Source organism: Lynx canadensis, chromosome A2 (assembly GCF_007474595.2).
Source record: "Lynx canadensis isolate LIC74 chromosome A2, mLynCan4.pri.v2, whole genome shotgun sequence".
Classification (NCBI taxonomy): Eukaryota; Metazoa; Chordata; class Mammalia; order Carnivora; family Felidae; genus Lynx; species Lynx canadensis.
Window position 1 is genome coordinate 165,849,964 of NC_044304.2, and position 27,991 is coordinate 165,877,954.

Sequence of the window (27,991 nt, forward strand, 5' to 3'; positions counted from 1 at the left end):
GTCGGATTTCTCTCACTTTCAGCTTTGATTTCCCTTCAGTCTTTCACCTCCTCCCCTCCATCTCACCCTGTATTTTTAGGGCTCCGTTCTGCCTTCACGTTTTCCGTGTGATCCCCCCTTTCCTTCCTTTGTGTTGCTTGATGACTCCACCTCAGGAAGGAGACATCCACCCACGCAATCTGGCGGCAGATGCGGCTGGGGGTTATTTTTGACTCTGAACTTTTGGGTGCTGCTTGAACCTTCTCCGATGAAATCGGAAGACAGAATCTAAACCGAATCCATCGTGCCTCTCTCTGCTGGCTGAGTTGAGAGTTTTCTTCTTTCTTCTGCCTTCTTTCGAATTTTTTTTTTTGACATCTAAGTCAACAGGTGTCCATGAAAAGTCATGATTGTCTGTGACACCGAAGTAGCAAAGGTTTGACTTCCCACGTTTCTGGCTGGTACGAGCGTCGTGTTCCCGAGGAAGGATAAGACACTGGGGAGCAGGATTATGTCCTCCTTCTGCTCGGCGACTGTGGTCTCATGGAGGGAAGCAAAGGTGGACAAGCCATTGTGTGGTTTCACACACCTCCGTCGATTACGGATGCTGGAGATTTTCAGCACTCACTCCGGTGGTATTGTGATTTTGTGTCTTTTTTGTGTCTTTACAGGCACGTTGGCACAAAGTTGGTAAAGACCTCCTCACATTTGCCAAGCAGATGCCTCTGTGTGCTGGAAATCTCCATGGGCTCATGCCGTCCACACTGATGAGGCCCTATGTGTGTGCCATACGTTCCAACCCTCATAACCAACAGTAGCTTGACAGAGCCATGACCTTGGACCTTGACACTAGCCCTACAGTCAGAATCTACCCATTTCTCCTGCATATAACGGTCAGGCAAACAGCTTTAAAGTTAGAGGAAAATGGAAAATATATAAGGAACCAGGAGAACCTTTCTACTTAGGGGAAAGTTTCAGAAATGGGCAAACATTGTGTTTTCCTTTCCATTAACATATGGTGTCGCTATGAACCTCACGAAGCAAATAGTCATTCTTTCTAGAGTACCGCTTCTTTGTGAGGCTCTGCGTCTCCTCGCCAGATGCTGCCAGCCTTTAAATTGCCCATCCTGAGCAATGCTTTATCTTTACGGCTTGACTTGATTTTTTAAAATACCCTGAGCTTATCTGGCATGAAGCCTAGTCCTGGATACAATTCATGGGATTAGGAAACGTTGGTTCGAGACGAGATGTGGCTGTACAAGTAATGAGACTGCTGTGTGTGGTTCTGAGGGACACTCGGGCGGAAGGCTCCCAAGTGTTTGATGGACAGCAACACGATGGGAGATCCTGGAATTGCCAAAACGTGAAGAAGCACCACTTCCTTCTAGAAAGATATGTTATGGCATCTTTCTTGCGTCTTTAATAATTGTTTCAAGAGTTCTAAAAAATATTTCTCATGGCATTTCATCACCATACAATCTCAAAGGGTGCCCTCAGTTTGTTTGAAATTCATATCACACCAATGAGGAGCTGAGGATTCAAGTTCCATGTGCAGTGAGGTGTGGGAGCAAAGCCCTCAGGCATCTCTGAGGGACGCTGCACCTGCTTATTGGTCAGGGCCCCCGTGAGGATCCACACGACGAGGCAAAGCGGGTCCATGTGTAACTGACCTCATCTGTAGTGCAGTTATTTCTCCCTTTCTATGACATGTCTCATATTACAAACTGGGAAATTAAAGGGAAAGAGCTTCAGACTTGGCCTTTATGAAGATTGTTGGTGCAAAAGAACATCACAAAACCTAGAAAGACACATAATAGGATGCATGAATGTCTCCAACAAACGGAAACAAGAATGGGGTCCTCCCTCATTAGTATGGAGGCCGTGGGGAAAAAAAATAGTCATTCCAGGAGATCTGACATTTTCTTCCTTGATTTCATCCAGATGAAGTATGTTTGGTCATCACTGTGATGTCACACACACACACCCTCAATGCAAATGTCTGCATCCAAAAGGCCCCACAGTCCAGGAAGACACGAGTTTGACACATGCGTCCCATGGCCCTTCAAGCTAGCAGTCCCTCTCCACCTTCCGTCAAACAGGGACCAAAGGATCATTCATGTTGTAATTTATAAATAAGAAGTATTATATGGAGAGCAAGGACTGAGCACAGACCCTGAGTTATTTTTTTTAATTTGTTTAATGTTTATTTATTTTTGAGAGAGAGAGAGAGACAGAGCACAAGTGGAGGAGGGGGAGAGAGGGAGACACAGAATCCGAAGCAGGCTCTAGGGTCTGAGCTGTCAGCACAGAGCCCGACATGAGGCTCAAACCCACGAACCGTGAGATTGTGACCTGAGCCGAAGTTGAACACTTAACCCACTGAGCCACCCCGGTGCCCCGACCCTGAGTTGTTTTTAAGGGCCAAGCTAAATAAATGTTTTCATGCCTACAAACATCTGGGGAGACGATCAAACCTAGCATTACAAGCGGCTCCGGCATCCACAGAGGACTTGCCCAAAGGCCACGCTCCCCCCTCAGAGCAGGAGCCTGACCACGTCGGGGGAGCGGGCAGATCCTATAAACACACAGAGCCAGGTCCCCGAGGCCCGTGGGCCTGCTGAGCAGGTGGTAGGAACAGATACAGCCCTATTTCCAAGACCACGGCAAATTGAGAAGGTTGAAAATCATAAAAGTTGGATTATGCCTGAATGACATCCTCACCAGCCGTGTCCCCAGGAGATTGGCCAAGACTTTGATGGGCAGTCCCCGGGCCTCCCCTCTCCCCGACGCAGAAGGTACCGGCCTGAGCCAGCTCTTGACTTAGGTTAAGTTACTAAAAGTTTTGATTGACAGGTGGATTCGAGAAATAGGGGACACAGCAATTCAATCTCCTGGTTAAACCAAAGCTTAGATGAAGACATCTGGTTCTTTAAGCCTTTCTGTTGAAAATAATCATCGGAGGCACTAAGGTCCCTTTTGAGCTTGCTGGGAATTGTCTCGTGAATGTGCTTTAGTGATAAAGGACCTTGTGAGGCCACAAAGTAATCATTCCTAACAATAGATCTCATTATAGATATAGATGGGGTAGGTGATAGAACAAAGGTTAGCTGGCCTCTAGAACATTCTGGGAGCTCACCTAGGGATAGTCTCTTTGCACTTGTTTTCTTCTTTTTCTCAAATGTCTAGTTTCCCCCTAAGACTCCCAGTTTTGAAGGACTCTGGGTGAATTGGTGAGTGAATTAATTGCTGAAAGCCCCAGCACCCCTTGTGCTAAGTACAGGGTAACCTAGAACAGTGTGACGTTTTCAGGTTTGGGTAAAAGCAGGTGTGTGACATCTAGGGTATCCAACCAAATCTGCCTCATGCCCAGGGCCCTGAACCAATTTCCCTAATTGGCTGGCGAACGTCCCTGGGTGTTTTGCCTTCCCAGGAAAGGGAAGGGATGCACAGAGCCTTCCTCTGCGTGGCCCCGGGGTTTTTATAGCATGTGAGGCGCCGTGAGCGCCTGTCTCTCCAAGCGCTTCCTGGTGCTCGCTCTGCCAGCCGCTCGTGTGACCTCCTCCGTCCCGTGAGCTGCAGTGGCGCGTTGGCCTGGGCTGTGGCTTGAAACCCAAGCCAGTAGGTCAGCACTAGCTGCAGCGTGACGCGTAAGACCCGCGGAGCAGAAGCCACACGCTTCCCCCTCCGGGAGTCGTTGGGCCGCGCGCACTTTATCCGCAACCCTGGAGGGAGCAGCTGAGAAGGAACCGCGCTGTGTGGCTTACTTGGGCACGTCAGTGCCTTGGCTGTGCCCGCCACAGTTCGCGATCCGAGCACCTTCTTTTTTTTTTTTTTTATTTTATTTTTTTTTATTTTATTTTTGGGACAGAGAGAGACAGAGCATGAACGGGGGAGGGGCAGAGAGAGAGGGAGACACAGAATCGGAAACAGGCTCCAGGCTCTGAGCCATCAGCCCAGAGCCTGACGCGGGGCTCGAACTCCCGGACCGCGAGATCGTGACCTGGCTGAAGTCGGACGCTTAACCGACTGCGCCACCCAGGCGCCCCCTTTTTTTTTTTTTTTTTAATTTTTTTTTCAACGTTTATTTATTTTGGGACAGAGAGAGACAGAGCATGAACGGGGGAGGGGCAGAGAGAGAGGGAGACACAGAATCGGAAACAGGCTCCAGGCTCTGAGCCATCAGCCCAGAGCCTGACGCGGGGCTCGAACTCACAGACCGCGAGATCGTGACCTGGCTGAAGTCGGACGCTTAACGGACTGCGCCACCCAGGCGCCGCGAGCACCTTCTTGAGAAACCCCATTTCAGGACCTCCCGGGACGAGTCCAGCCCGACAGGCCCCGGCCCTCGGCCCGGCGTCCAGGGCTGGGCTGCGCCCGTCTCCTGGCTCCCACGGCCCCCGCAACGCTGCCAACCCCGTGTGTTTGCGTGTTTGCAGGGAGTACTACATCACCATGGTGAAGTGGGCCACCAGCACCAAGGTCGCGGTGAACTGGCTGAGCCGGGCGCAGAACGTGTCCCTTCTCACCCTCTGCGACGCCACCACCGGGGTCTGCACAAAGGTACGGGGAGGGAGGGGACAGGGGCCGATGGCAGGAAGCACGGGAGGCGGAAGGGAGGAGGCATTCCGGGGCGTCTGGGTCACCGTCCACAGACTGGCCGGAACCCGCCTGCCGGCCTCTGTTTTGGTGCCACCGTGTGGATGGATTGTGTACTGCCGCGGAAGTCAAGGCTGAGCCCTCCGCCACCGCAGGGGTCGCGTCCTCAGACCTGCATGAGCTCCACAGCCCGTGATGTGTCAACCCCCTTTATCTGCGCCCACCGCATGCTCGGGAGGAGCCTTCTCTTCATTTTCCAGTTGATATCAGAGAGGGGGAGGGGCAGCCTGAGCCCCCAGGACACGGGTGGAGCCGGCCCTGCCACCTGGCTTGCCTTGCCCACTTTCGGGGGACCTGGGGCCGGCGGCCCCTGGGGGGGCCGCATCCGTCCCTGAAGGTCATCGGTGAGCCCAGCCATGTTCCTGGGGGCTCGGGCTGACTTAATGTGTAGTTAGAGGAGGTGAACTACCATGGAAAGTACCAGAGGGAAGCGAACAAAGAATGAAAATGCAAGCCGAGGGGCGGCCGAGGACACACCCCCCGGCCCGTGGGCGCGAGGCCTCCACACTTCCACGTGAGCCCGAAGAGGCACACCCCCTCGTGCTAGGTGAGAAAAGGTCAATTATACTCCACGAATAATGCCCAGCAGGTCTTCCGGAAACTCCTTTTGGCCCCTAAGTTTTTATTCCCCAGCTGGGGAGGGAGAGGGCTTGTAGAGCGGGTTCACCGTGGCCTGGGAGGCCCGGAAGCATCTCGCCGCATCAGGCGCCGTTTCCAGGTGCACAGAGTGATCTGTTACCGAGACGGACGTCCCCACGTGAGTCACCTGAGAGCAGACTCCAGGTGATCCCGTAGGCATATCGAGGGGGAGGAGGGAAGGAAGGAGTAGACGCAGAGCCAGGAAGCCGGGAATGGTTGCTGATCTACACCTGCTCTCACCTCCGCCCCGACCCGTGCGAGTCCATCATGAGACTCCCTCCTGCCGACCGTACAGGACTTGGGGCTAGAGAACCCCTCCCTGGGCGTCCGGAGGCCGGACCAGCACCGGGAGCAGGCCCACGGCGTAGCTGGAATGCTGGTGTTTTTTGTTCTGTTTGGTCTTCCATTATGCGTCTTTCCACACGGTTCTGGGAGATTTACTTTTCGCTCCCGGGGTTGTTATTCAGGGCTGTGGCTTGAGGAGTGTCCACACACCTGCACACGCACACGCACAAAGCCCTACAACAAGGCAGCACTTCCGAGCAGGCCCACGCGTGGACTGACGGCCAAATATGGCAGAAGTACGCCATCTTCCACCGGATTCCCACCCGCCACGGGTTTGTCCCCGTTGCCGGGGAGGGTGATGTTTTTCTTGTTCGGGGACACGAGTGTTTGGCGGTGAGCCACAGCGGGGGGCCGGGATGCCTCCTCCCTGGGCGGGCCACGGCTCTGTGTGCCTGTGCAGCGACCGTGGAGGGGAATCAAATTGTTTCTGCGCTGTTGGTCACAGACACAAACCATGCAAAAACATCCTTTGTCTAATGCTCTTATTTCATTTCAGAAACACGAGGACGAAAGCGAAGCCTGGCTCCACAGACAGGTAGCTACTGCACGTTTGACTTGTCTTTTGTCTGCACCCCCCCCCCCCAGATGCGCCACCACGGCGGCTCTCCGAGTTTTTACAACACGATGGCTTCTCAAGCATTCAGTCCCTCAGTAGCCCCGCAGAGGTTTCCGGCCCTGGTGGGTGGTGGGGGCTGCTCGGCCGGCTCCTCCTTGCTCCCCGTGGCCCTTGCGCATGACTGGAGAGTCACAGAACCAAGGAAGAAAGACAGTCTGAAAATCACGGCTCTTGAGAATGTACGGGGCTTGGTGAGAACTCAGTTCTGTTAGATTGATGTCCTTGTGGCGAATTACAAGGAGTCCATAAACGCTGCCTCGACGTACTCTCTAAAACAGGCTGGTAGCCGTACATCTCTCCTCATGATTCTGTGGCTGTCCCGTTGGAGGCGCACCGTGCTGGGGTTCGGCGTGAGCTTTCACGGGAACCTGGCCTTCGGAGCCACCCCCGGCTTCCCGTCCTTACTCGGGCAAGAAGTACACGTTAAACAGGCTCCGGGGTCTTGAGGTTTGAGGAGGTCGGGAGAGGTCGACAGGGACTCCCACTTCTGCAGCCAAAAACATTAAACTCCCGCAGAAAGCAAAGCTCTCAGGGCTGGTGTTTTGTCTCACTCCACACCCTGGCAAAGAACAGGTGAGAGTTTTGGAGGCTTCCTTCCTTCCTATCCAGCCTGCTGGGATGAAAGCAGTCTGAACGTTTGTGGGGAAAATCACACCAGATTGGAGTCTCGAGAATCGGGGTGAAGCGAGTGCCAACAGAATCCGGGGACAGAATAACGGTGGCTGGACGCGGACCCACGGGCGGGACTTCCCTAGCGGCGGAGTCAGCTGTCCGTCCCAGCCTCCCATCGGTTACGTCCAAGGCGGCAACCTCATACACGGGCACACAAGCACACTCACTTTGAAATACTCCTCCTCGCCGGTCTTTTCCGAAAGAGGAATCGCCCGAATGCCCGATCTTGTTTCCTGTGTGTAAGCGTGGGTGCCGCATCCAAGCTAAGAAAACTCCAAGAAAGAGAGCGTGCTTGGAGGACCCCGAGACGTGAGCGGGGAGGTCATGCTGTGAAGTTGCCGAAAGCCCCCCTGGATCAGTGACAGGAGCGCAGATAGCAAACACACGTGCTGGTGCCCCTCTTGTAGCAGACAGAGCGTCAGACAGCTTGACGTGAAAGCGAAGAAAAGCCATCATCTGTGTGGTCGTCTGATCGGCCAGTACCTTACGGATCAGACCAGACAGCGCCTAGGCTCCGTGGATCTCAAAACTGAACCAGCGACTTCTCCCAAGCCCTTGTCCGGCGGGTGTGGGGACGACCTTCCTTCTTGTGGCTGAACGACATTCCACTGTACGGACAGACCGCGGCTTGTTTATCCGTTGATGGGCATTGGGTTGTTTCTGCCCTTTGGCTGTCTTGAGCAGTGCGGCAAGAACCTTCTGCGGGGAGCCCAGAGCCAGACAAAGAGGCCGCCCGTTGTGTGATTCCATTAACACAAAATGTCCTGAATAAATGAGTTCACAGAAAGGGACGGCTGTTTGCTGGCTCCCCGGGCCGGGGGAGGGCGCTGGGGAGCAAATTTATGTGAATTTCACCCCAGTACAGTTTTTAAAAAAAACAAACAAAAAAAACCCAAATGGAAATGAATCCTCTAGAACAGCAGCTCTCAAAGATGCACGGGGTAGGAAGGTTGATGAGAGGCGGGCATGAATCCCACGTGTGGTAAATGGAAGTAACCCTAAGATACGTTCAGAAGACACGGACAGGTGTTTGGCTGAGGGCGGGGCTGGAGCACTGGCTGGGGGTCCTCGAGGTCTGGAGGCCAAGAGGCCGCCCGCTTTGCTGGGCTCTTCATCGCGGAGACGCCATCATCACCGGGATTTTTCTGTACTTATCAGCCTTGCAGCTCGTGGCCCACCTGAGAACACCAGCCACGCTCCAGACAGACAGCCTGGATGGCCTTGGGACAGCGGCCCTCTCCACGCAAAATCAAGTCGGCACTCAAAGCCACGTGGAGAATCACAGTTTTACAATGCAGACTTGAAGGCATTTACCGAGCAAACTGCTAACATTTTTTAAACAGCCATTGAGAAATGTGTCGTGCCGTCTTGAGTTTAAGACGGCAGGTCCTATAGAGGACCTGTTCCAAGGTGGTGCTTTCCCTGCTCAGGGCCGGCGAGCGGCCCTGCCTGGGGAGTGTAGGGAGGCCCTGCTTTCTCTGGGTACCACTCCTCAGGCGTCACGAACACAGTGCTCCAGGGCCAGTAGGAAGGTCTAGCTTCACCAGTTTCTCACGACGTTCAAAGAGATTTTTCCTAAAGGGATCCGTGGACCCTGTTTTTCACACCCTTCAGGATATCACGAGGTCCTGGAGGGCAAGTTAGGAACCACCCAGTTTTCCTAGGAATATTCCAGAAGAATAGGCAGCTCCCCCCTGATGCATACACTCCATCACCACCACCCGCGACCTTGCAACGTCTGTCCTGATGGTGGATCTACGGGGATTCGGTGTAGAGCCCTGCACCCCGTCGTCTGGCTGAAGATGCATCCTGTAGGCCGACATCAGACAGTCTTTCTTCCTTTACCAGGATTTTGGTTTTGTGATTTCAAACTCCAGGCTGGGAGATTGGACAAGGGGCGTGTCCGGAACCACTCTCTGGGAAGAATTGGCAGGTGTGGTACCAACGTTTCACAAAGACTCTCTCACCAGTAGAAAGGGCTCCTTCTTCACGGATCCTCTGCGAGTGGCATGGAGGTGGGGAGAGGGGGCATCGTGTGTGCCAGATCCCCTGTTACCGAGAGAGACCGGAGAGCTTCCCCCAGAAGCCCTGAGTGTCAGCGCTGACATCCGGGTCTCCTCCTCAAAAACCATTGCACTCTCCTACCAGGAATGCGTTTACTGCCCCAGAAAGCGGGTCTCAGGCTGAGGGCAGGTGCACCGTGCTCCCTGATGAATGTAAAGGTGACATCGAAATGATGAGGGCCCCCTCAGTATGAAAGCAAGGCGTCTGGCCGGAATTAATTATTTATTACCTTATTCAGAGTATTTTTCTCTGCCAAAAGTGCAAACACTTCCCCAGAAAACGGAGGCAATATTGCAGTATCCGCCCTGGGGCCTGGCAAATAAAAGTACATTTAAAAAGCCAGAGTCCCCACTCACTTTCCCATTGCCCCTGCTTCTAAATACCACGCTGCCAGCTCTAAATAGAAAAATAAATATTTGCAGATTAAAGGTTTCATTTTATTGCAAATATTCATGAAGATTAAATGTCATTTTAATCACATGTTAGTTTATTTCTCCGGGCGCATCACGCTGGCGTCTCCTCGCTCACTGCGGGGAAATGTGCGTTCCTGGCACCAGCTGGGGCCTATTTACCATTTGTTCTCGGCCGCGTGAGCGTGCGGCTCCTTGAATCAGAAAATATAGATCGTCGCCGACTAATTGGTGTTCACGGATGGAAACTTCCAAGCCGGAGCCGCAGAGATGCTGAGGTGCCGCTGTAGCAAAATGCCTTTTCCCCCATCGGGGAGGTGGCCCGACCCCGGGGCCGTGGCCGCTCAGCTCTGGGGGAGCCGGGCAGGGATAGGGCAACACACTTCAGGCCTCGGCTTTGAATCCAGCCGAGAATTCCTTCCCCGGGGGAGAGCTGGGAATGCCCATTCCTCTCCGAGGAGAAGTGGCAAGAGACCCCAGCAAACGGGCCATCCGGCAAATGCCCGTGTGGCACGCTCTTCTGGTTCAAGGTTCCTGGAAGGAACGTTTCCTGCACCTGCACCTTAGAATGAATAAAATGTGTCCTTGTTTGCTGTTCTGTTCTCTTTTTACTTGTCTCCCTGGCGGGCTATTCCATGTTCTTTACTAAATTAAAGAACAAAAGACGGGACCGAACGTGGTAGAATTCGTTTTCAGGCACAAACTTGTGAGTGTTCGGGGTTCGCTTCTTCAAGGTGGAGGCGGGTGTGCCTGGACAGGTGCTGCCCTGGGCTCTGCTCTCACGGAGCCGCGGTGAGAGGGGCAGGTGCCCCGGGCGCTCTCCGTGCAGAGGTCCTGCCCCGCCTGGGGGCCTGCGACAAGCCCGCTCTGCGCTCGGCGCCTTCCTGAAGGCTCTGCTGAATTCCTCATCGTTCCTCGGGAAACAGAAGCTTTGACTCGTGCTTCCCAAGGAGAGGAGAGGCCCCACTCACTGTTGATTCTTTCCACCGCACCCCCCCATTACAAACGGCAGAGGAGCTGGCTCTCAGGATGTATCGTCTGTGGTAGACCTTTTCCACACACAACGAAGCCTTTTCACACTCTGCTTTTGTCCGTAGAACGAGGAGCCGGTGTTCTCCAAGGACGGCCGGAAGTTCTTCTTCGTCAGAGCCATCCCACAGGGGGGACAAGGGAAATTCTATCACATCACCGTCTCGTCGTCCCAGGTAATCCCGACCGTTTCTAAAACTTCCCGCTGTGCTGGTGACAGCCCCTAGTGGGGACCACTCTGTGTGCCCTGATCATCTGCAAGGTCCCCAGAGTGAGCCCGGGTCCTTGAACTGGGAGGTGGTTTCCCCAAGGTGGGGCAGAATGGGGCGCTCGCAAAGCCCAGGGCTTGAGACGCTGGGTCGCACGTGTGCCCTTTCTGTTATGGCTCGAAAATGCGATGACGCTTCGGGGCCCCCGGGTGACTCAGTCGGTCAAACGTCCGACTTCAGCTCAGGTCACGATCTCACAATTCGTGGGTTCAAGCCTCGCATCCGGCTCTGTGCTGACAGCTCGGAGCCTGGAGCCCATTTCAGATTCTGTGTCTCCCTCTCTCTCTGCCCCTCCTCCACTCACGCTCGGTCTTTCTCTCTCAGCCATAAACATTAAAAAAAAATTTTTTTAAATAACACTTCTGACAGTAGCATAGGGGGCTGTGGGACCCGGTGTTGGGGATGAGCCCTGGGACTCGGGTCTACTACTTTGTAGACGATCCTGTGCCCTCGACCCTCCCTCCCCGTCTGTTGTGCTGTCCCCGACCCTCTCTCCCAGGGACACGGGTCCTCCCAGGGACACGGGGTCTAGTGCCTCACGGTGCGGTGTCCTAGGACATGCTGTCTTTGAGCCCGGTGTAGGCACTATGCCATCACTCTGCTCCCGCCTGCTGCCACTCACCTGATTCTGGGGTCTGGTGGCTTAGGAGCAGGGCATCGCTGAGCTTAATGTACGCGGAGTTAGAACCGGAAGCAGAGATCTTGGTAACGCTGTTTGTTGCAGACCTGATCGCCCCAGGAAGCTCAGAGGCACTGAGTGGTTTGGGGAGTGCTGCCTTTAGGAAGAAGGTGCAGAGAGGGCGTGGCATTTCTGTGACCATGACCCTCGTCTTCCGAGCGTGGATTCCATTTCTGCAAGAGCTTAAGTTATTTGGGGCCCAGGATAGGTGAATTAAAATTTGATTTTAAATAGTTATCAAAAATATCCTGTAGCTACTAATAGAAGACTCCTATTTAGGATTTGGGCCAAAAGACAATTTCAAAAGAACATGCTGAGGACGCCCCACTTAAGGGCAGGTGTGACACAGGGAACAGTAACGGAGACCCAGCAGTGACCGTGGGGAGCCTGGTTCCCCGAGGCAGGGCTGCAGGGGCCTGAGTCTCCAGCCCAAGTGACCGCATGACTGACGGTGACTGCTCTCTGGCCGACTTTCCGTCGGTCACTGTGGCACCAGAGTCCTGTTTCCACATTTGGATCACATTAACCAAGATCGAAAACGTTTATGTGTTTGCATGTGGCCGTGTCCCTGAATTCATGCACAGAGGCACCCCCCTGGCCAGGAACCCCTCAGGCCACCCCTGTCGTCCGGAATCCCCTGCACCCCCACTTCCCTGCTCCCCGCAGGCTCTCCCTTCCCCTGAGACCCCCGTGGGCTCTGCCTGACTTAGTCACCATCCGATTCCCACCTGCCTCCCTGAGCACCTGCCCTCCAGCACAGCTGGCCGGTGCCTCACCCTGCACCTCCACACCGCGTTCCAGATCACGTCGTTCCTGTCGCGATGGCCACACCTCCCTCCAATACGGTTTATTGTCAGAATTATTCCACTCTGGGAGGCACTTGGGGAGAGAGAGGGATTCGAACCGTCCTTGTAAATGATGGCAGAGAATGACAGATGCGTCTCCTCCCTCCCTCCTTCCTTCTCTCCTTCCTTCTCTACCTTCCTCCCTCCCTCCTTCCCTTCCTCTCTCCTTCCTGTCTTCCCCCCTCTTTTCCCGCCTTCCTTCCCCTCTTCCTTCCCTCCTTCCTTCCTTCCCTCCCTCCCTTCCTCCCCCTCTCTTCCTGCCTTCCTTCCCCTTCCTTCCCCTCTTCCTTCTTTTCTTCTTTCGTCTCTTCCTCCCTCCTTCCCTCCTCCCTCCCTCCCTCCCTCCTTCCCTTCCTCTCTCCTTCCTGTCTTCCCCCCTCTTTTCCCGCCTTCCTTCCCCTCTTCCTTCCCTCCTTCCTTCCTTCCCTCCCTCCCTTCCTCCCCCTCTCTTCCTGCCTTCCTTCCCCTTCCTTCCCCTCTTCCTTCTTTTCTTCTTTCGTCTCTTCCTCCCTCCTTCCCTCCTCCCTCCCTCCCTCCCTCCTTCCCTCCTCTCTCCTTCCTGTCTTCCCCCCTCTTTTCCCGCCTTCCTTCCCCTCTTCCTTCCCTCCTTCCTTCCTTCCCTCCCTCCCTTCCTCCCCCCTCTCTTCCTGCCTTCCTTCCCCTTCCTTCCCCTCTTCCTTCTTTTCTTCTTTCGTCTCTTCCTCCCTCCTTCCCTCCTCCCTCCCTCCCTCCCTCCTTCCCTTCCTCTCTCCTTTCTGTCTTCCCCCCTCTTTTCCTGCCTTCCTTCTGCCTTCCTTCCCCTCTTCCTTCCCTCCTTCCTTCCTTCCCTCCCTCCCTTCCTCCCCCTCTCTTCCTGCCTTCCTTCCCCTTCCTTCCCCTCTTCCTTCTTTTCTTCTTTCGTCTCTTCCTCCCTCCTTCCCTCCTCCTTCCCTCCTCCCTCTCTCCCTCCCTCCCTCCTTCCCTCCTCCCTCCCTTCCGTCTATTTCCTTGTCCTGTTTCATACCCCCCCATATTCCTCTTTCCTCCCTCCCAGTCTTCCTGTAGTAATGACTCTGCTAATGAGATTCACAAATTTTACAAAACAGCATCAACAGCATGTGCAGAGGGGCCATTGCTGCCTCTAGTGACACCCATGTGTCCTGGTTGGTGGCCCGGCCGTCATGGCACCAGGTGACAAGTACCACGGACGTGGACTCTGGAGGAGGGGGAGGGCTAGGACCTGGGGGTGTCGGCCGAGGCTTTGTGGACGGGCTGGATGCAAGCCCCGGTCAGAGGAGAGGACTTGGGGGGGGGGGACCCCACGGAGGGGCTCGGGCTCACCAGCTCTGCCATGTCCTGTCTGTGTTCCAGCCCAACAGCAGCAACGACAACATTCAGTCCATCACATCTGGAGACTGGGACGTCACCAAGATCCTGTCCTACGACGAGAAGCGGAACAAGATGTAAGTGGGGCGGGCCGCGGGGCAGGCAAGACCCTGGCGAAACGCGGCCCTTACTTCCGGTCAGACGACACTCACTAGGTTCTGTCTCCCAGCGGCCCCACCTCCAAAGTTGCCAGACACTGAGCAGAGGAAGCTGAGCGGCCGGCCCTGCGGGGTGACACAGGGGGACAGGCGGTGGCAGGACGGGTCTGTACTCCTTGTGAGCTCCAGGCCCCGTGCGGGGCGCGTTGTGACCGTTCTGTCCTTCGGCTCAGCAGTCCGGGGGAGGGAGGGGGGTCACTGCTTTCCCCGCTCCTAATGTAAATAAGCCGACACACAGAGCGGTTGAGTCGTTGACTGCGGCTTATCCAGACGGTGACAGGGAGCCAGGATTCAGCTCCGACGGTGGAGGCCAGGCCCGGGATGCCGCTCGTCCTCCCCGGTGGTGGGACCAGGGCCCGGGTGCCCGCGCTCCAGTGGCAGACGAACACCACTGCCCCAGGCTTTACGTCTGGACTGGTGTCGAGGGTGCTCGGGTCGCGGCCCTCCGGGAGGCCAGCGGCTTGTAAAGGGATGCCCACACCTGAGTCCAGTTGTACACCATCCTCGGCCCCCGGCGGAGCCCCGGTGAGGCCCCTGGGTGTGTGGCTCTCCCCGCCCGCGCCCGGGGCTGGGCCTGAGCGGGACAGGAGGTCCCGTCACCACGCACGGGCAGAGTCCCTGGGAGCGTCTGCAGACAGAGCCCTGCAGGGGACGCGAGCCCACCCTGGGACCACTAATCCCTGTTGTCCCCCCGGTCTTTGCAGCTACTTCCTGAGCACCGAGGACCTGCCTCGGAGGCGACAGCTCTACAGGTACGTGGGCCGGCCGCACACGGGGCTCCGCCTTCAGAAGGCCTGGTGACTCGTGCAGGGACGCGGTACCCCCGGGGTGGGGGGCGCAGGGGACCGCCACAGAGGCAGCTGTAAGGTCCGGAGACAAATAACGAGAAATGCAGAGGCCACCAAATTTGAAGCTTGATTTTTCTGCGCTTGTCCAACGCGGGGGTGTTTGCTCCCCACCCCCGACGTGCTTTCTCGTGTTGATAACCCAGCCTCTTTCTTCTCAACTTTATGCAAATGTGACGTGGCGGGCTCATTCCCACGGGGGGCTGATGGGAGGCAAGTCGGCTCGGGCGTGCCCCGTGTCAGGCGGGGAGGAGGCCCTCTACGGGCTCCGCATCGCCACCGTCTTGCTGTGACAGCGGTCAGATCCGGAACCCCAGACGAGGCAGAGGAAGGGTGCCGTCTGAACCCTGGAGAGGCGACTTCTTCCAGGGTCTGTTCTCCCTGGCATCAGGTCCCGTCACCTGCCCCAGTCACTGTTCCCACCAGGGAAAGCCTTGGGTTCTGAACTGGGATCACCAGACATGGAAATAGCACAACCTCTTACCTCCTCCGTGTTTCCCAGACTAGAAGGTCGGTGGGTGCTGGTCACAGCCCGCAGGCACACCAGCCGCCCCGCAGGACCCGAGGGCCCGAGGGGGTGACTCAGGCTGGATGGAGCCGACGCCTGGCCGCGGGACGCTGGAGAATCCCTCTCAGGAGGACCAGCATGTCCCCTCCCACCCACCGGTGCATGTGCTGAGGGCACAGAAGGCCAGCACAGGGGAGTCCCTCTGGAGGGGAGAGAACTCTGGCAAACCCACGTGGTCACAGGCCCGCTGCTCCGTGTAGCCGGGCGTGCCTGCCAGCGTTACTTAGATCAGTCCTGTCACCCCAAGAATGAAGGGGTTCGAGGCGGACTGCCTCCCTTTTTCTCCGCCTTATGAATACCATTAGAAGGCCGTCTTCTCCTGGGCGCGAGCTACCGTCACCCTTGTGGGCAGGTCTCCTGCGGGGCCTGTGGGGGGAGGGGACCTTCCTCGGCAAAGTGCTCAGGCAGGAACCCCCTCCAGGTACATGCAAAGCCTCCTCGGTATCTTCATTTTGGGGAACACATTTCAGGCCTTCTTGACGTGAGCGTGTGCTTGTTCCGCGTGGTCCCGGGGTTCCTGCTCCGCCTCCCCCCCCCAACAAGTGAGAAGCTCCACGTCTCCGTGTGGCTCCGAAGCAGCTGGAGCCCGGTTCAGCCCGTGCCCCTGGGGTTCCTGACGCGTCGTGCACCAGTGCTAGGTTCTCCTAGGAAATTCGGAGATTCGGAAGACGAGCTCCTGTTCTCAAAGAGCGAGCCGTCTTCTCAGACCAGAGGCGTGGGTCCAAAGTACTAGATAACGGCACCAGGCACTGTGCGCCTTCCCCCTTCCCAGCGGGGGCACGCACAGGCGCAGGTGACCAAGCGTGCACTGTCACGTGTGCACCCAGAGAGCACGCGTGCCATGAGCTCTTCCGAGGGGGGCCTGGCCGCCAGGGAAGGGGAGAACAGAGCAAAGCATTCGGGCCTTCCCCGGGGGGACGGGTGGGAGAAAGGCCCACCGTGGAGTGTCAGGGACTCGCGAGCGCCCTTGAAAGGAGAGAAGCCACCAGCCCCGAAGGCCGAGCTGGGGGTTTGGGCCCTGCGCCCTGGGCCGGTCTCCTCGCTGCCTGGGTTCACGCCCCGCCGTCTCTGTTCCTCCAGCGCCAGCACGGTGGGCAGCTTCAACAGGCAGTGCATGTCCTGTGACCTGGTGGAGAATTGCACCTACTTCAGTGCATCCTTCAGCCACAGCGCAGACTTCTTCCTCCTCAAGTGCGAAGGTAGGCTGCGGCCCTCTGGACCCGCCTCTACGTCAGCGCTGAGATCCGCGGGCGTCCCGGCCACCGGCAGGGGGGTGGCGGCGGTGGGAGCCCGTCCCAGACCAAGCAGGGACCCGCCCAGGTGGGCTCACACGGGCAGGGTTACCGGACCGTCTCTGCGGTTTATGGCTTATCAGGGCGTTTACCCGCTAGGCCACTTAATCCCAGAGTTCCTCCACATTCTCCAAACAAAAAGTCCTAGGAAGTAGATAAGTGTCCCACACGTTGAGGAACCTACGCCATTTATAAAGGTAATAAACTTCTCAAAGCTCAACTTCTTAAGCATATTTAAGGATCGAGGTGATCTAGAAGTCTCAGGAAGAAAAGAAATTATCGTTCTATGACCTAACGTGGGGGTAACTTATCCCAGAAAGTTCCTGATCACACCCGTCAGCATACACGAAACAGTGGGCATGTCCCACGGTGGAAAAACCAGTGTCTTTGAGTCTTGTCCTCGTATGTTGGAAGGATAAGGTCTGAATCCACAAATAAATACGGTTGTTATAAAGCGTGTCTCAAGAGCTCCTGAGACCACGTTGCTGCAGGTGGAACTGACTGGGACCAGGGCCAATTCAGGCCCACGACTCGCGGGTACAGAAGGAGGAATGTCTGTGAGAGCACTGTCTTCGTCGGCCTTCGCCAGCTGCACACCAGTGCGTGACCTCATCCCCTTTTTGTGAGTATCTTCCAAAATCGTGAAAAGCAAGGAAGACTCGGCCCCTTGACCACCACAGGCTCAGCCCCAGACGTTCTCCCAAGACGATGGGGAACCTCTGAATTACAACTGTAGCCACCCCCTCCCCCAGTCCCCTCGAAGGAAGGTGGTACCAAACTCCTCTTAGACAGCAAGTGGCCGAAAGAGGAGAGAGCCTAAGAACCAGTCCACCGGCTTCATCCGTCGACAGGAGGTTGGGTGATGCACAGCGAACCAGCATCAAGGTCTCCCGGCTACCGGGCCAGCAACACCTGCCGCCCCGTGGCAGGATCTTTGGGAAATTACAGCCTGGGAAAATGTAGGGTTTATGTGGCCAGGAAACCGACCCGCTAGGAGCTGAGACAAGAGTCTGACCAGAGCTACACAATCACGCATCTGGAATCTTGTCCCCAGAAGGAAACATAGAAACATCATGATAAAATACAGAAGAGAAAAGTCAAAGTGCATTTAAAGAACTTCCCAGACAAGGATCCATTATTTAAAATCCATTTAAGTATTGAGCATGTTGCCTTATCGTAAGGTAAGCTTAAACTAGCCCTCTTCTCTACAAAATTTCTCTGTATATATCTTTTGTATGATAACCTATTTTCTGGTGAAAGTAACTTGAATGCCCAAATTGACCTTTCCCCCAAAGCCTGACCAAACCCTCATTTTTAAAAAGGGACTTTCTAAAAGACAAACAAAGAAACATAAATGTACAAAAGATGCAATGATGAGAGACCACGGACTTAGCCGCAGTGAAAGCGAATCCCCATCCTGCGCTGAGGGACGGTTAACCCCGTGAGCGGTGGTGACGACTGTCATGGGGGTGAGACTTCAGAAGGGGATGATTACACCCAGTTTGATTGCTTGGGACTTTTGTGGGGGAAGAAGAATCAAGGAAAGATGACGTGGCATTTCAGACGTGGGCAAGGGTGGGATTCAGAGTGTCGAGTGCAGTGTCATGGGGCGGGGGGAGGGGGATGCAGTGTGAGGAGGAGCGTTGGGCATGCTGAGATCGCGTGGAGGGTCCCCCCCCTCCATGGTCTGTGAGCCCCCATCGGTCCAGCAGAGGCATGCATTTAAGAAGTCCAATTTAACAACCAAAATTAATTCTCAGTGATTTTATTTTCCCCCATGTCTCTCGGCAGAGATTAAAGTGGACCCAAGCAGCATTGATTAAACTCCCTCTCCTGTGTTGCTTTCACACCCCAACGCTACTCGCTACTCCAGAGATTCCTACGAACCTCTGACCAAAACAATGTCCCCACCCCCAGCTCTAGAGGCTCTCCTTCCCGGCTCCTGCGACACTTTGGGTAGATTAACATGGCCCCTAAGATGTAACCAGAACAAGTCCTTCCCTTCTAGGCTGAAGAAAACGTAATGACAGTAGAGCATTCTCTGTGACTGGGGGAAGGGGAATCTGTGAACGCTCCCACACTCAGAAGGGCTCGGCCCACCGTGCAGGAGGAGGTTTGGACCAAGGGTTTAGAACCGGGGCACGGCAGACACCCAGCGGCCAAAGCAAGGGCTTGATCAGAGCGGCCGCAGGCCGTCACGCTGGGGGAGTCCACAGGGCCGGGGACCACACAAGCGGCCGTAAGACCACAAAACTGAGATACCCCATCTAAACTCCTCCCGCTTTGCCTGCGGACCTTCCGCTGTGATGGGTTTTGCTGAGTTTATCGGCGATGGTTCTGTCCCTTAATTTACACTGTCCCTCTGTCCCAGCTGATTGTCGCCCATCACTCTTCTGCAGTGAATGCTTGTCTGTGACTGGCCCTTCCATGCGTTGTCCTTCTCCTGGTGAGACCATAACCTTCACCCTCATCGTCACAGATTTCCTCTTAGTCTTATCATCTGGTGCCCTCTCCTGTGACACTTCCTTAACATTTATTCTGTGCTGTCTCAAGGCTTCTCATTTCTGTATTTGTTTATAATTCTTAAGTTCTTAATTTTTATTAAGTATGTAAAACTTTTAAATGCATAAATTATTTTCATACCTTCACACACCATCGATTAAAATAGCACAGGTAAGGCAAGACTCTGAAATGTTTGCAGTGCTTACATCCACTCATTACCTAGCTGGGTCCCATCTCCCTGTGCCGGTATTTCTAGCAAAAAGTCATGGGTTTCATATGGCCACTGAAGGCTTGCATGAAAAGTGCCTGTAAACCCAGATACAGTGGAACCTTGTAGAAACTCACCTACATAATAAGTACACAGATGTTTAGATTTCTTTTCCGATCTCTAGGGTCTAGCAGTGAAGCCAGATGCATTCAAAATACTGCATTACGATGTGACATCTTACAGCGATTTTCCAGAAAACCCAGCAAGCTTTCAGTTTCTACACTTGCTGGTCTCCCCAATGACCCTGTAAGATGGGTGGTGATAGAAATACCTAAACTCTGTTCAGCTCTTCACAGTTTGAAAAGTACATTCCTTATAATATTTGACGTTTATGTTTCCATTTCTGATTGCTTGCTATCTGTCTCTAACACAAAGAGATCTTAGAGCTCCCTACACTGAACATACTGTTCCACACTTGCACACTTGGTCTTTGATCGATCAATGGACGCCTGATTGATACATCCCCCAGACCTTCTTTCAGGCCAAGGGTTGATTTTTTTAAAAAAAATTTTTAATGTTTATTTATTTTTAAGAGATGGAGAGACAGAGTGTGAGTGGGGAAGGGGCAGAGAGAGAGAGGGAGATACAGAATCCGAAGCAGGCTCCAGGCTCTGAGCTGTCGGCACAGAGCCCGACGCGGTGTTTGAACCCGTCAGCCATGAGATCATGACCTGAACTGAAGTCTGACGCTTAACCGACTGAGTCACCCAGATGCCCCAGGCAAGGGTCAATTTTTATCAACCCTTGGGATGAACAAGCCCAGGCAGCATGGGCACCTTCAGACCAGCATGTGTGACAGAAACTGTCACTGGTTCCTCAGCTGTCCTGGAGCACCCAGATCAGAAGTCAGGCTGCATCTCCGGCAGAGCTGTGACGTCCAACTTTGAGTCTTGGGTGACCCCAGTGTCATGTTTAAAGAAAAATTACTCACCTCCTGTATTAGTTCCCCGGGGCTGCTGTAGCAAATGACCACAAGCTGCGTGGGCTTAACGCAGCAAAAATGTATACTCTCCCAGTTCTGGAGACCGGAAGTCTGAAAGCAAGTCGTCTGCAGGGCTGACTCCTCGTGGAGGCTCTGAGAGGGAACCTGCTCCATGCCTCCCTCCAGCTTCTGGTGCTGCCAGTGATCCTGGGTGTTCCCCACCTTGTAGACGTCCTACCCCGACCTCTGCCTCCACTGGCACGTGGCCCTGTGTCTCTGGGCCCCACGCCCCGATCTCTGCCTTCGTCGGCACGTGGCCCTGTGTCTCTGGACCCCAGTTTCTCTCTCCTTGTAAGGACACCAACCACAGGTGAGGACCCACCTACTCCAGTCGACTTCATCTTAACTTGATTGCATTTACAAAGACCCTATTTCCAAATAAGGTCACATCCACAGGTACTGGGGTTGGAACTGCAACATATCTTTCATGGGGAGATACAGTTGACCCACAGGACCTCCCTTCTGTGACTCCATTCACCTTCTTCTATAAGAAAGAGAGGAAAGGAACTGTTGTTGATTTTCTCAGGGACACAAATTTAAGGGCAGCCACGTGAGACTTTGTGACAGAGACTGTTCCCAATGGCTTTACCACATTCTAGAAAGAGTGAGAGGGGCCTCTGCAGAAAGTGATAGTTTCCAAACCATGTTTTTGGAAGATAACGCTGGCATGTTGGCGGAAGAAGTGTACGTTTTCTCCAGAAATTCTTCCTCCGTGTCAGAAAGTCAAATGAATACTCGAGTCACGTGGAGCTTTGAAAAGTTGTTAGGACTTTTCTCCTCCCCAGCTGAATTCATCCAGGAGAGCCACTGTGCAACTGAATCAAAGCACCCAGTTTACATAATTTGAGTTTTACAGTCATAGCCTCTGTTTAGAGAATTGGATTTTTCTCTTCAAACTGAATCCCAAGCACATGATTCATTTTCCTCCAAGTTTGTGAGAAGGACTCAGTCAGTCCTGTTTCTAAGAAACACTGAAACTTCACCAGGAAAATGGGACCTGTGCATGAATCAGGCATTTGCTGTTATATATCAAAAACAGTTTTCTATTTTTAAAAGTTAATAAATAAACTTCTTTTTCTTGGAACCAAACATGGTGGAACTCGAGCTTTTCGTCCTGTTCTGAGTGGAGAACCTTTGTTATGAATCCTGCTGCGGTCTGGACTTCACCCCCCTTTGCTGTTAAGTTGTGATTTACGGAGCCATTTGCCAATGGTTAAGACATTCGGCCATAGAGTCAGCGACTTGATTTATCAGGACAGCATTCTCCATCTTGAAGTCAAATTGAAACAAAATATGTAAGCTTAAAATAAAGCGAGTGGCTGTATCCCGATTACTGCTTTTCCTACTACTAAATGCTCAGGGCTCTATCATCACCATCGCTGCCATGGAGAAAGAGAAATCACAGAAATGGAGAGCAATGAAGGATGGAATTGGACAGACCTGGCTAGAAGCTGGGCCCCTCCACTCACTAGCTTCGTGATATGGGCACGTTGGCTGGCCTTGCCAAACCCTCGACTTCCTCATCCTGAAAACTGGGGCCACAACAGTAGCTGTCTCACAAAGCTCTTGTCTGGATTCACGGAGGTAATGCACGTGGACTGCTTGGCATGATGTCCGAGGCACAGCAAATGCCTAATAAGTGATAACTAATATTGTGACCACAGTCACCATCGTCATCATCATTACCTCAGCGATCAAAGGAGAGTGTCTTAGCCATCCTCCAGCTACTGACTCAGCATCCAGAAGGTGGGGCTAACATGACAGATGGTTACCTTCTGTGAAATTAGTGAAGCAAATCCCTTACTCGGTGTTTCCAGATGTGAGTGGCCATCCTCATACCTCACCGGGCTGTGCCAGAAGCCTTGAGTCTGCGCTCACACTAGCAGGATAGAAAGTTCCAGAAGTGACTGTAGTTGCCAGAGTCATAGAACCGTAGCTCACCCATGTGTGAGGCATGGAGGTGTAGTACCTGGTGACTTCAGAAGGGCAGATGCCTACAGGGCCCTCCACAGCTGGTTCTTGGTGGAAGTTAGGAAGGAACCAAATTTTCTTATTTTCATCAGCACTGGATATTTCCTCCTTCTGTGCCATTTCCCCTCTCTGCCTTTACTCCATCAGATGCCCAGTGCTCTCAGCTGCCCTGGCCATGTCCTGACCTTGAGGAATATAACAGAGGGGGAAATGTACACTGAGGCACTATATTAGTTCTCCATGAGTTTTAGTCAAAACAAAGCCATGAGTGGCAGGGATGAAAAATGGGTTTCAGCCTTGAAGATCAACTCCTCCGCACTGGAAGTCTCTGGCTGCAGTGCTGTGCATAAGAAGGATGCCTTGGCCAAGTCCAGGCTCAGCAAGAAAGAGCCTCATGAGCGATTGATGGGTCATGTCTGCCACACGCTACGGGGAAGAGGTGAATGATTGATTGGTCATGTCTGCCACATGCAGCAGTGAGGGAGGAGGTGGTGCCCACCTACCACACATCTGTTCCTGGAGGGAGTGGAAAGCTATTAATCTTGACATCACTACAGAAAGTACCCTGAGGGAAGCTTGTGGCCTAAGGTTTCTGACTGAAAGACAACTCCGCCAGTCATACATCTTTTGAAGTGAGGAGAAGAAAGCTCCAGACCCCTCCAAAGTGGCCCCGGGGTGATGCACATTCACACCCAGTCCTTCAGTGTACATCTAGGCAGGTGCACCCTCTTACATCCCGGCCCATTCAATGTAGGCATGAAATACACTCTTCTACTGAAATTATTTCAGGTAACTGTAAGTGATAGTGCCAGAGCTAGAAAAATAATAGTCTGCATCCTCGCTGATGAAACTGTATTATTCGCTTCGAACATGGGGCGACACTGATGCTGTGCAGCAAGATTTGAAAAGGGAGAAGCGCGTAATCCTCTAGGCGTCTCTTATAGCGAGTTTCCAAGCCGTCAACCTGGCGACCCTATTTTAATTTTGAGTTTGGCCAAGCGAATGTTTGGAACCAAGTTGGAGACTCCTTGGAGCGTTGCCAGCGTGTTTGTGAGGAAGAACATCTCTTCAATCTCTCAGACATTTGGAGCTACTCCCTCTGGAGCTGTGGGTACCAAGAACAAGGAGAGGGATTCACGGGGCAGGTTGTATCACCGGTATAATTTACATGAATACTTTGGAGGATGCTAAACTCATCAGTAAAAGCTCCCAGACCCCAAGCAAGTCACTGAGCAGGAGCCTCGTTGCTCTTCAGTGACAACAAAACAAGCCTCTCCCTCAGAAAGACACTTCCCACTTTCCCACTGGACACCTTCCCCATCACGGGGCAAATGTCTGAGCTGTTCCAGCACCAGGTGACAAGGTACTTCTGCAAAATGAGAAGTCTTTCCTGACAGCATTCTACTTGAAATGTGCGTTGACAATAAATAATACCATCCGGTGCAACTATGGTGCCTCTGTGACCCACGTTCTCCTTTTATGCCCACTGCCCTGACTCCAGCCAGCCACTTTGCTCCTGACCACCATCACGTTTCCTAAAGCATCTTTTCCTTAAGGACAGCTTCCTGAGTACATATGTAAAATAGTAGAAGAAACATAAAATTAAAAAATAAATGGCACCACTGAGTCACCAGGAAGGGGTTACCTGCAGACCAGAACATTGAAAAATTTTTGAAAAGTAAATAGAAATAGATCACACTGAGAGTTAATTCCAAAGTCCAAAGCCTAGGATGTGTATGTAGCATAAGTGATGAAGGATGTAATTACAAAAAAAAAAAAATTAAAAAACAATCGATAAAACAAAAAGACAACCTACAGAATGGGAGATGTTTGCAAATGGCATATCTGATAAATGGATCAGATATTAGTACCCAAAGCATATGGAGAACTGATACAAGTCAACACCCAAAAACAACCCAGTTACAAAATGTGCAGCAGATATGAAGAGACATCTCTCCAAATAAGACATCCAGATGGCCACTAGACACGTGAAAAGATGCTCAACATCACTCGTCATCAGGGAAATGCAAATCAAAACTACAATGAGATATCATCCCACACCTGCCAGATTGGCTAAAATAAAAAACACAAGAAACAACAGGTGTTGGCAAGGATGTGGACAAAAAAGGAACCTTCGTGCACTGTTGCTGGGAATATAAACAGGTGCATCTGCTGTGGAAAACAGTGTGGAGGGTCCTCAAAAATTTTAAATTAGAACTACCCTACCATCCAGTAATCATACTACTGAGTATTTTCCCAAAAAAGGGGGAAAACATCAATTAGAAGGAATATATGTAGCTCTATTTTTATTGCAGCATTATTTACAATAGGCAAATTATGAAAGCAGCCCAAGAGTCCCTCAACTGATGAATGGGTAAAGAAGACGTGACATATATACACAATGGAATGTTACTCAGCCATTAAAAATAATGAAATCTTGCCATTTGCAACAACATGCATAGAGCTAGAGTGTATGATGCTAAGTGAAATAAGTCAGTCAGAGAAAGACAAATACCGTATGATTTTACTTATAGGTGGAATTTAAGAAACAAAACAAATGAACTAAGAGACAAATGAAAGAGACAAAATGAAAAAAAAAGAGAAGCAAATCAAGAAACAAACTCTTAACTACAGAGAACACACTGGTGGTTTCCAGAGGGGTCAGGTGGGGGTGGGTGAAGCAGGTGATGGGGATTAAGGAGGGCACTTGTGATGAGCACTGAGTGACATATGGAACTGTTGAGTGACTATATTGTACAGCTGAAACTAACATTAAACACTGCATGTTAACTATATTGGAATTAAAACTAAAAGCTTAATAAAAAAAAAAAGAAGAAAAAGTAAATTGACTCATCAAAATATACACCCTCCCCTAATTTTTCTTAGTTCAAAAGAAAAACTGAATAGATGCGGTAATTATAAGCCCCAGTTTTCCAAGAAAGCCCTGGATAATGCCTGACAAAGATCGATGAAGGCCTGATCTTTATTTTTAGTGCCCTTCTCTTCATTCTCAGAAGTGTCCTTGTTTGGGCAAAATTATGGACAGCATACCACCAAACAGGAATGCGGAAGATCCAGCAGGATTACCCAGAAGACCGCAACTGGATGGAAATGAACATTCCAGCAAAACTTGAGAGACATGAATACTAGATCCCAGAAATGCATTCTGCCATGTGGAGGTTCGAGGGGAGACTGGGAAGGATGAAGGGGAAAAAATAACCAAAGATATAATAGAAAAAAATCCCACCAAGCATTGAGTCATTACAGAGGAAAGAAGTATTGAATGTCTTGTAAGAATTTGGGGAAAGCCAGGAAGTTAATTGCTCCTAATGAAATTTGATGATTCAGAGGTTAGAAATTACATAAGGTTATGGGGCAGAAGGAAGGGTATGTGGAGGGTTTTCTCTTTTCTTTTTTCTTTCCTTTTCTCTTATTATTTTAAATACTCAGAGTAGTATCGCACTTCTCACTTTGCAACAACAGTTCAGGAAACAGCAGAACAAGTCCATAAACTGCTGCTGATGGAAAACGGTTTCTAAGTTTCAGTCCTGCCCATCCTGAGCTCTTGTTCATAAAATGGGCAGGAAGGGGTACCTGGGTGGCTCGGTTGGTTGAGAGTTTGACTTCAGTTCAGGTCATGATTTCACAGTTCATGGGTGTGAGCCCCGCATGGGACTCTGTGTTGACAGCACAGAGCCCGCTTCAGGTCCTCTGTCCCCCTCTGCCTGCCCCTCCCCCACTTCCACTCTCTCAAAAATAAACATTTTTTTTATTTTTTTTTTATTTTTTTTTCAACGTTTATTTATTTTTGGGACAGAGAGAGACAGAGCATGAACGGGGGAGGGGCAGAGAGAGAGGGAGACACAGAATCGGAAACAGGCTCCAGGCTCCGAGCCATCAGCCCAGAGCCTGACGCGGGGCTCGAACTCACGGACCGCGAGATCGTGACCTGGCTGAAGTCGGACGCTTAACCGACTGCGCCACCCAGGCGCCCCTCAAAAATAAACATTTAAAAAAATAAATAATAAAATAAAAATCAAATAAGTAAATACAATGGGCAGGAAAAGGAATTTGGGAATGTTCAAATATGTAAAATATACCATTCACACATCTGCCCTGGAAAACAAAACAAAACAAAACAAAACAAAACTACACACAGAGGTGCTTAAACAAAAGAAAAGGGCTGGCCAAAGAGAAGAGGCGTATGATGAGCAAAGGAACTAAACTTTAACAATTATTGGATAAAATGTACTGCAGTTGTTCATGAGGATTCCTAAAACAAAAGTGCTTAAAAAACTAGAAGAAGCTTCTAGATGATTTCAGCCAGCTCTGGAAGGGCAGCTGTGCTCCAGCAGATGGGGTGTAGACCCACTGGTGGGGAGCAGGGGATGTGGGAGACCTGGGTGCCTGTGTGCTGAAGAATTAAGTGAACCCTTACTTTATACCACACACACACACACACACACACACACACACACACACACTCTCACACACTCACACCTCAAAATGGATTAAAGACTTCTACATAAGACCTGACACTGTAAAACCCCTAAAAGAACCCACGGGGGAAAGTTTTGTGCCATTGACCTTGTGTTTCATGGATAGGACACCAAAAGCAAAATAAGAAGAAAACATTTTAAAGATGGAAGCAAGGAAGCATTGGCACTACACTCCAAGAACTGTCACCTTAAACAATAGTGCTGGCACATTCTGACCACCAGTAAAACATCCATCCGCTTCTACCCACGTTCCAATAGTAGGTGACATTTTGTTTTAAACCAGGGAGTGTTATCGAATTGCCTGGCACACGTGAATTACAGGTATTAGATTGGAAACGTACAGCTGGCTTTCAACAAAAGTTTCCATTTTTGATAAGACATAAAAAGAATTGATCCCAAACTTAATTAATTATTGATGCTAATGGAGAGGAAGAGGAATAAGGGGAAACAGATGCTTGTCTAGCCATGAGTTTTGGCTCCTCCCCTCCCTCACTGTTTAAGAGAACACTTGCAGGGCGCCTGGCTGGCTCAGCCGGTTGAGCGTCCGACTTCGGCTCAGGCATGATGTCAAGGTTTGTGAGTTCGAGCCCTGTGTCAGGCTCTGTGCTGACAGCTTGGAGCCTGGAGCCTGCCTCGGATTCTGTGTTTCCCTCTCTCTCTGCCCCTGTCCCTCCCTCCCTCCCTCCCTCTCCCTCTCTCTCTCTCCCCCCCCTCAAAAATAAATAAACATGAAAAAAATTAAAAATATTTGCAAGTATAGATGCTTGAGGGGACAGGAGGGAAGGTCGAGTGAACCCCACTTTGCAGATTATAACAGGGAGGGGCAGGGCATGGAGGGTGCTGGAGGGAACATCCCAAGTCTAAAAAGAACACCTGCCATTCTGCTGCAGTCAGTTGTCACCATTCAGAAGCTATTTAATTTCTGGATCTTATGGTATTCAAACAGAGCTTCAAAATTCATATTTTTATATAAAAATCGAATTTCTCAATGTTGGAAACCCATTAAAATTCAAAACGTATTCCTTCTGGCTAAGCAAACATTTGCAGGCCATATCCCACCCACAGGTGACAGTCTGACATCTACAACCCACTGGATTGCCAAGGGGAGTTTCTCATAATCTCTCGGTCCCAGCTATGAGCTACCCTCTTGGTTGTCACTAAACAGCCAAAGCTTAAATAGCCAGAAGGAGCCATAAGTGAGGTGGATACGTTTCTATCTCAACGATCCAACCCTGGACCCTCATGAACCCACAACACTTTTTAAAGCTGATCTGTAAGAATATTTTGAAGGTACTTGTACTTAATTCCTAGCTATCCAGCATGGTTGAGTAAGGCAGT

The 27,991-nt window shown here is 51.9% G+C and overlaps 1 protein-coding gene across 2 annotated transcripts in view; it reads left to right on the top strand.

The window, feature by feature from the left end:
* The window catches only part of DPP6 (dipeptidyl peptidase like 6), a 729,761-nt gene that overhangs the window by 649,628 nt on the left and 52,142 nt on the right, over nucleotides 1-27,991 (top strand). For both annotated transcript variants that reach the window (XM_030308879.1, XM_030308880.1), the window contains exons 11-16: nucleotides 4,416-4,539; nucleotides 6,116-6,154; nucleotides 10,479-10,586; nucleotides 13,554-13,645; nucleotides 14,431-14,478; nucleotides 16,220-16,338. In XM_030308879.1, the coding sequence (XP_030164739.1) occupies nucleotides 4,416-4,539; nucleotides 6,116-6,154; nucleotides 10,479-10,586; nucleotides 13,554-13,645; nucleotides 14,431-14,478; nucleotides 16,220-16,338 (530 nt within the window). The remainder of the gene's footprint in view (nucleotides 1-4,415; nucleotides 4,540-6,115; nucleotides 6,155-10,478; nucleotides 10,587-13,553; nucleotides 13,646-14,430; nucleotides 14,479-16,219; nucleotides 16,339-27,991) is intronic.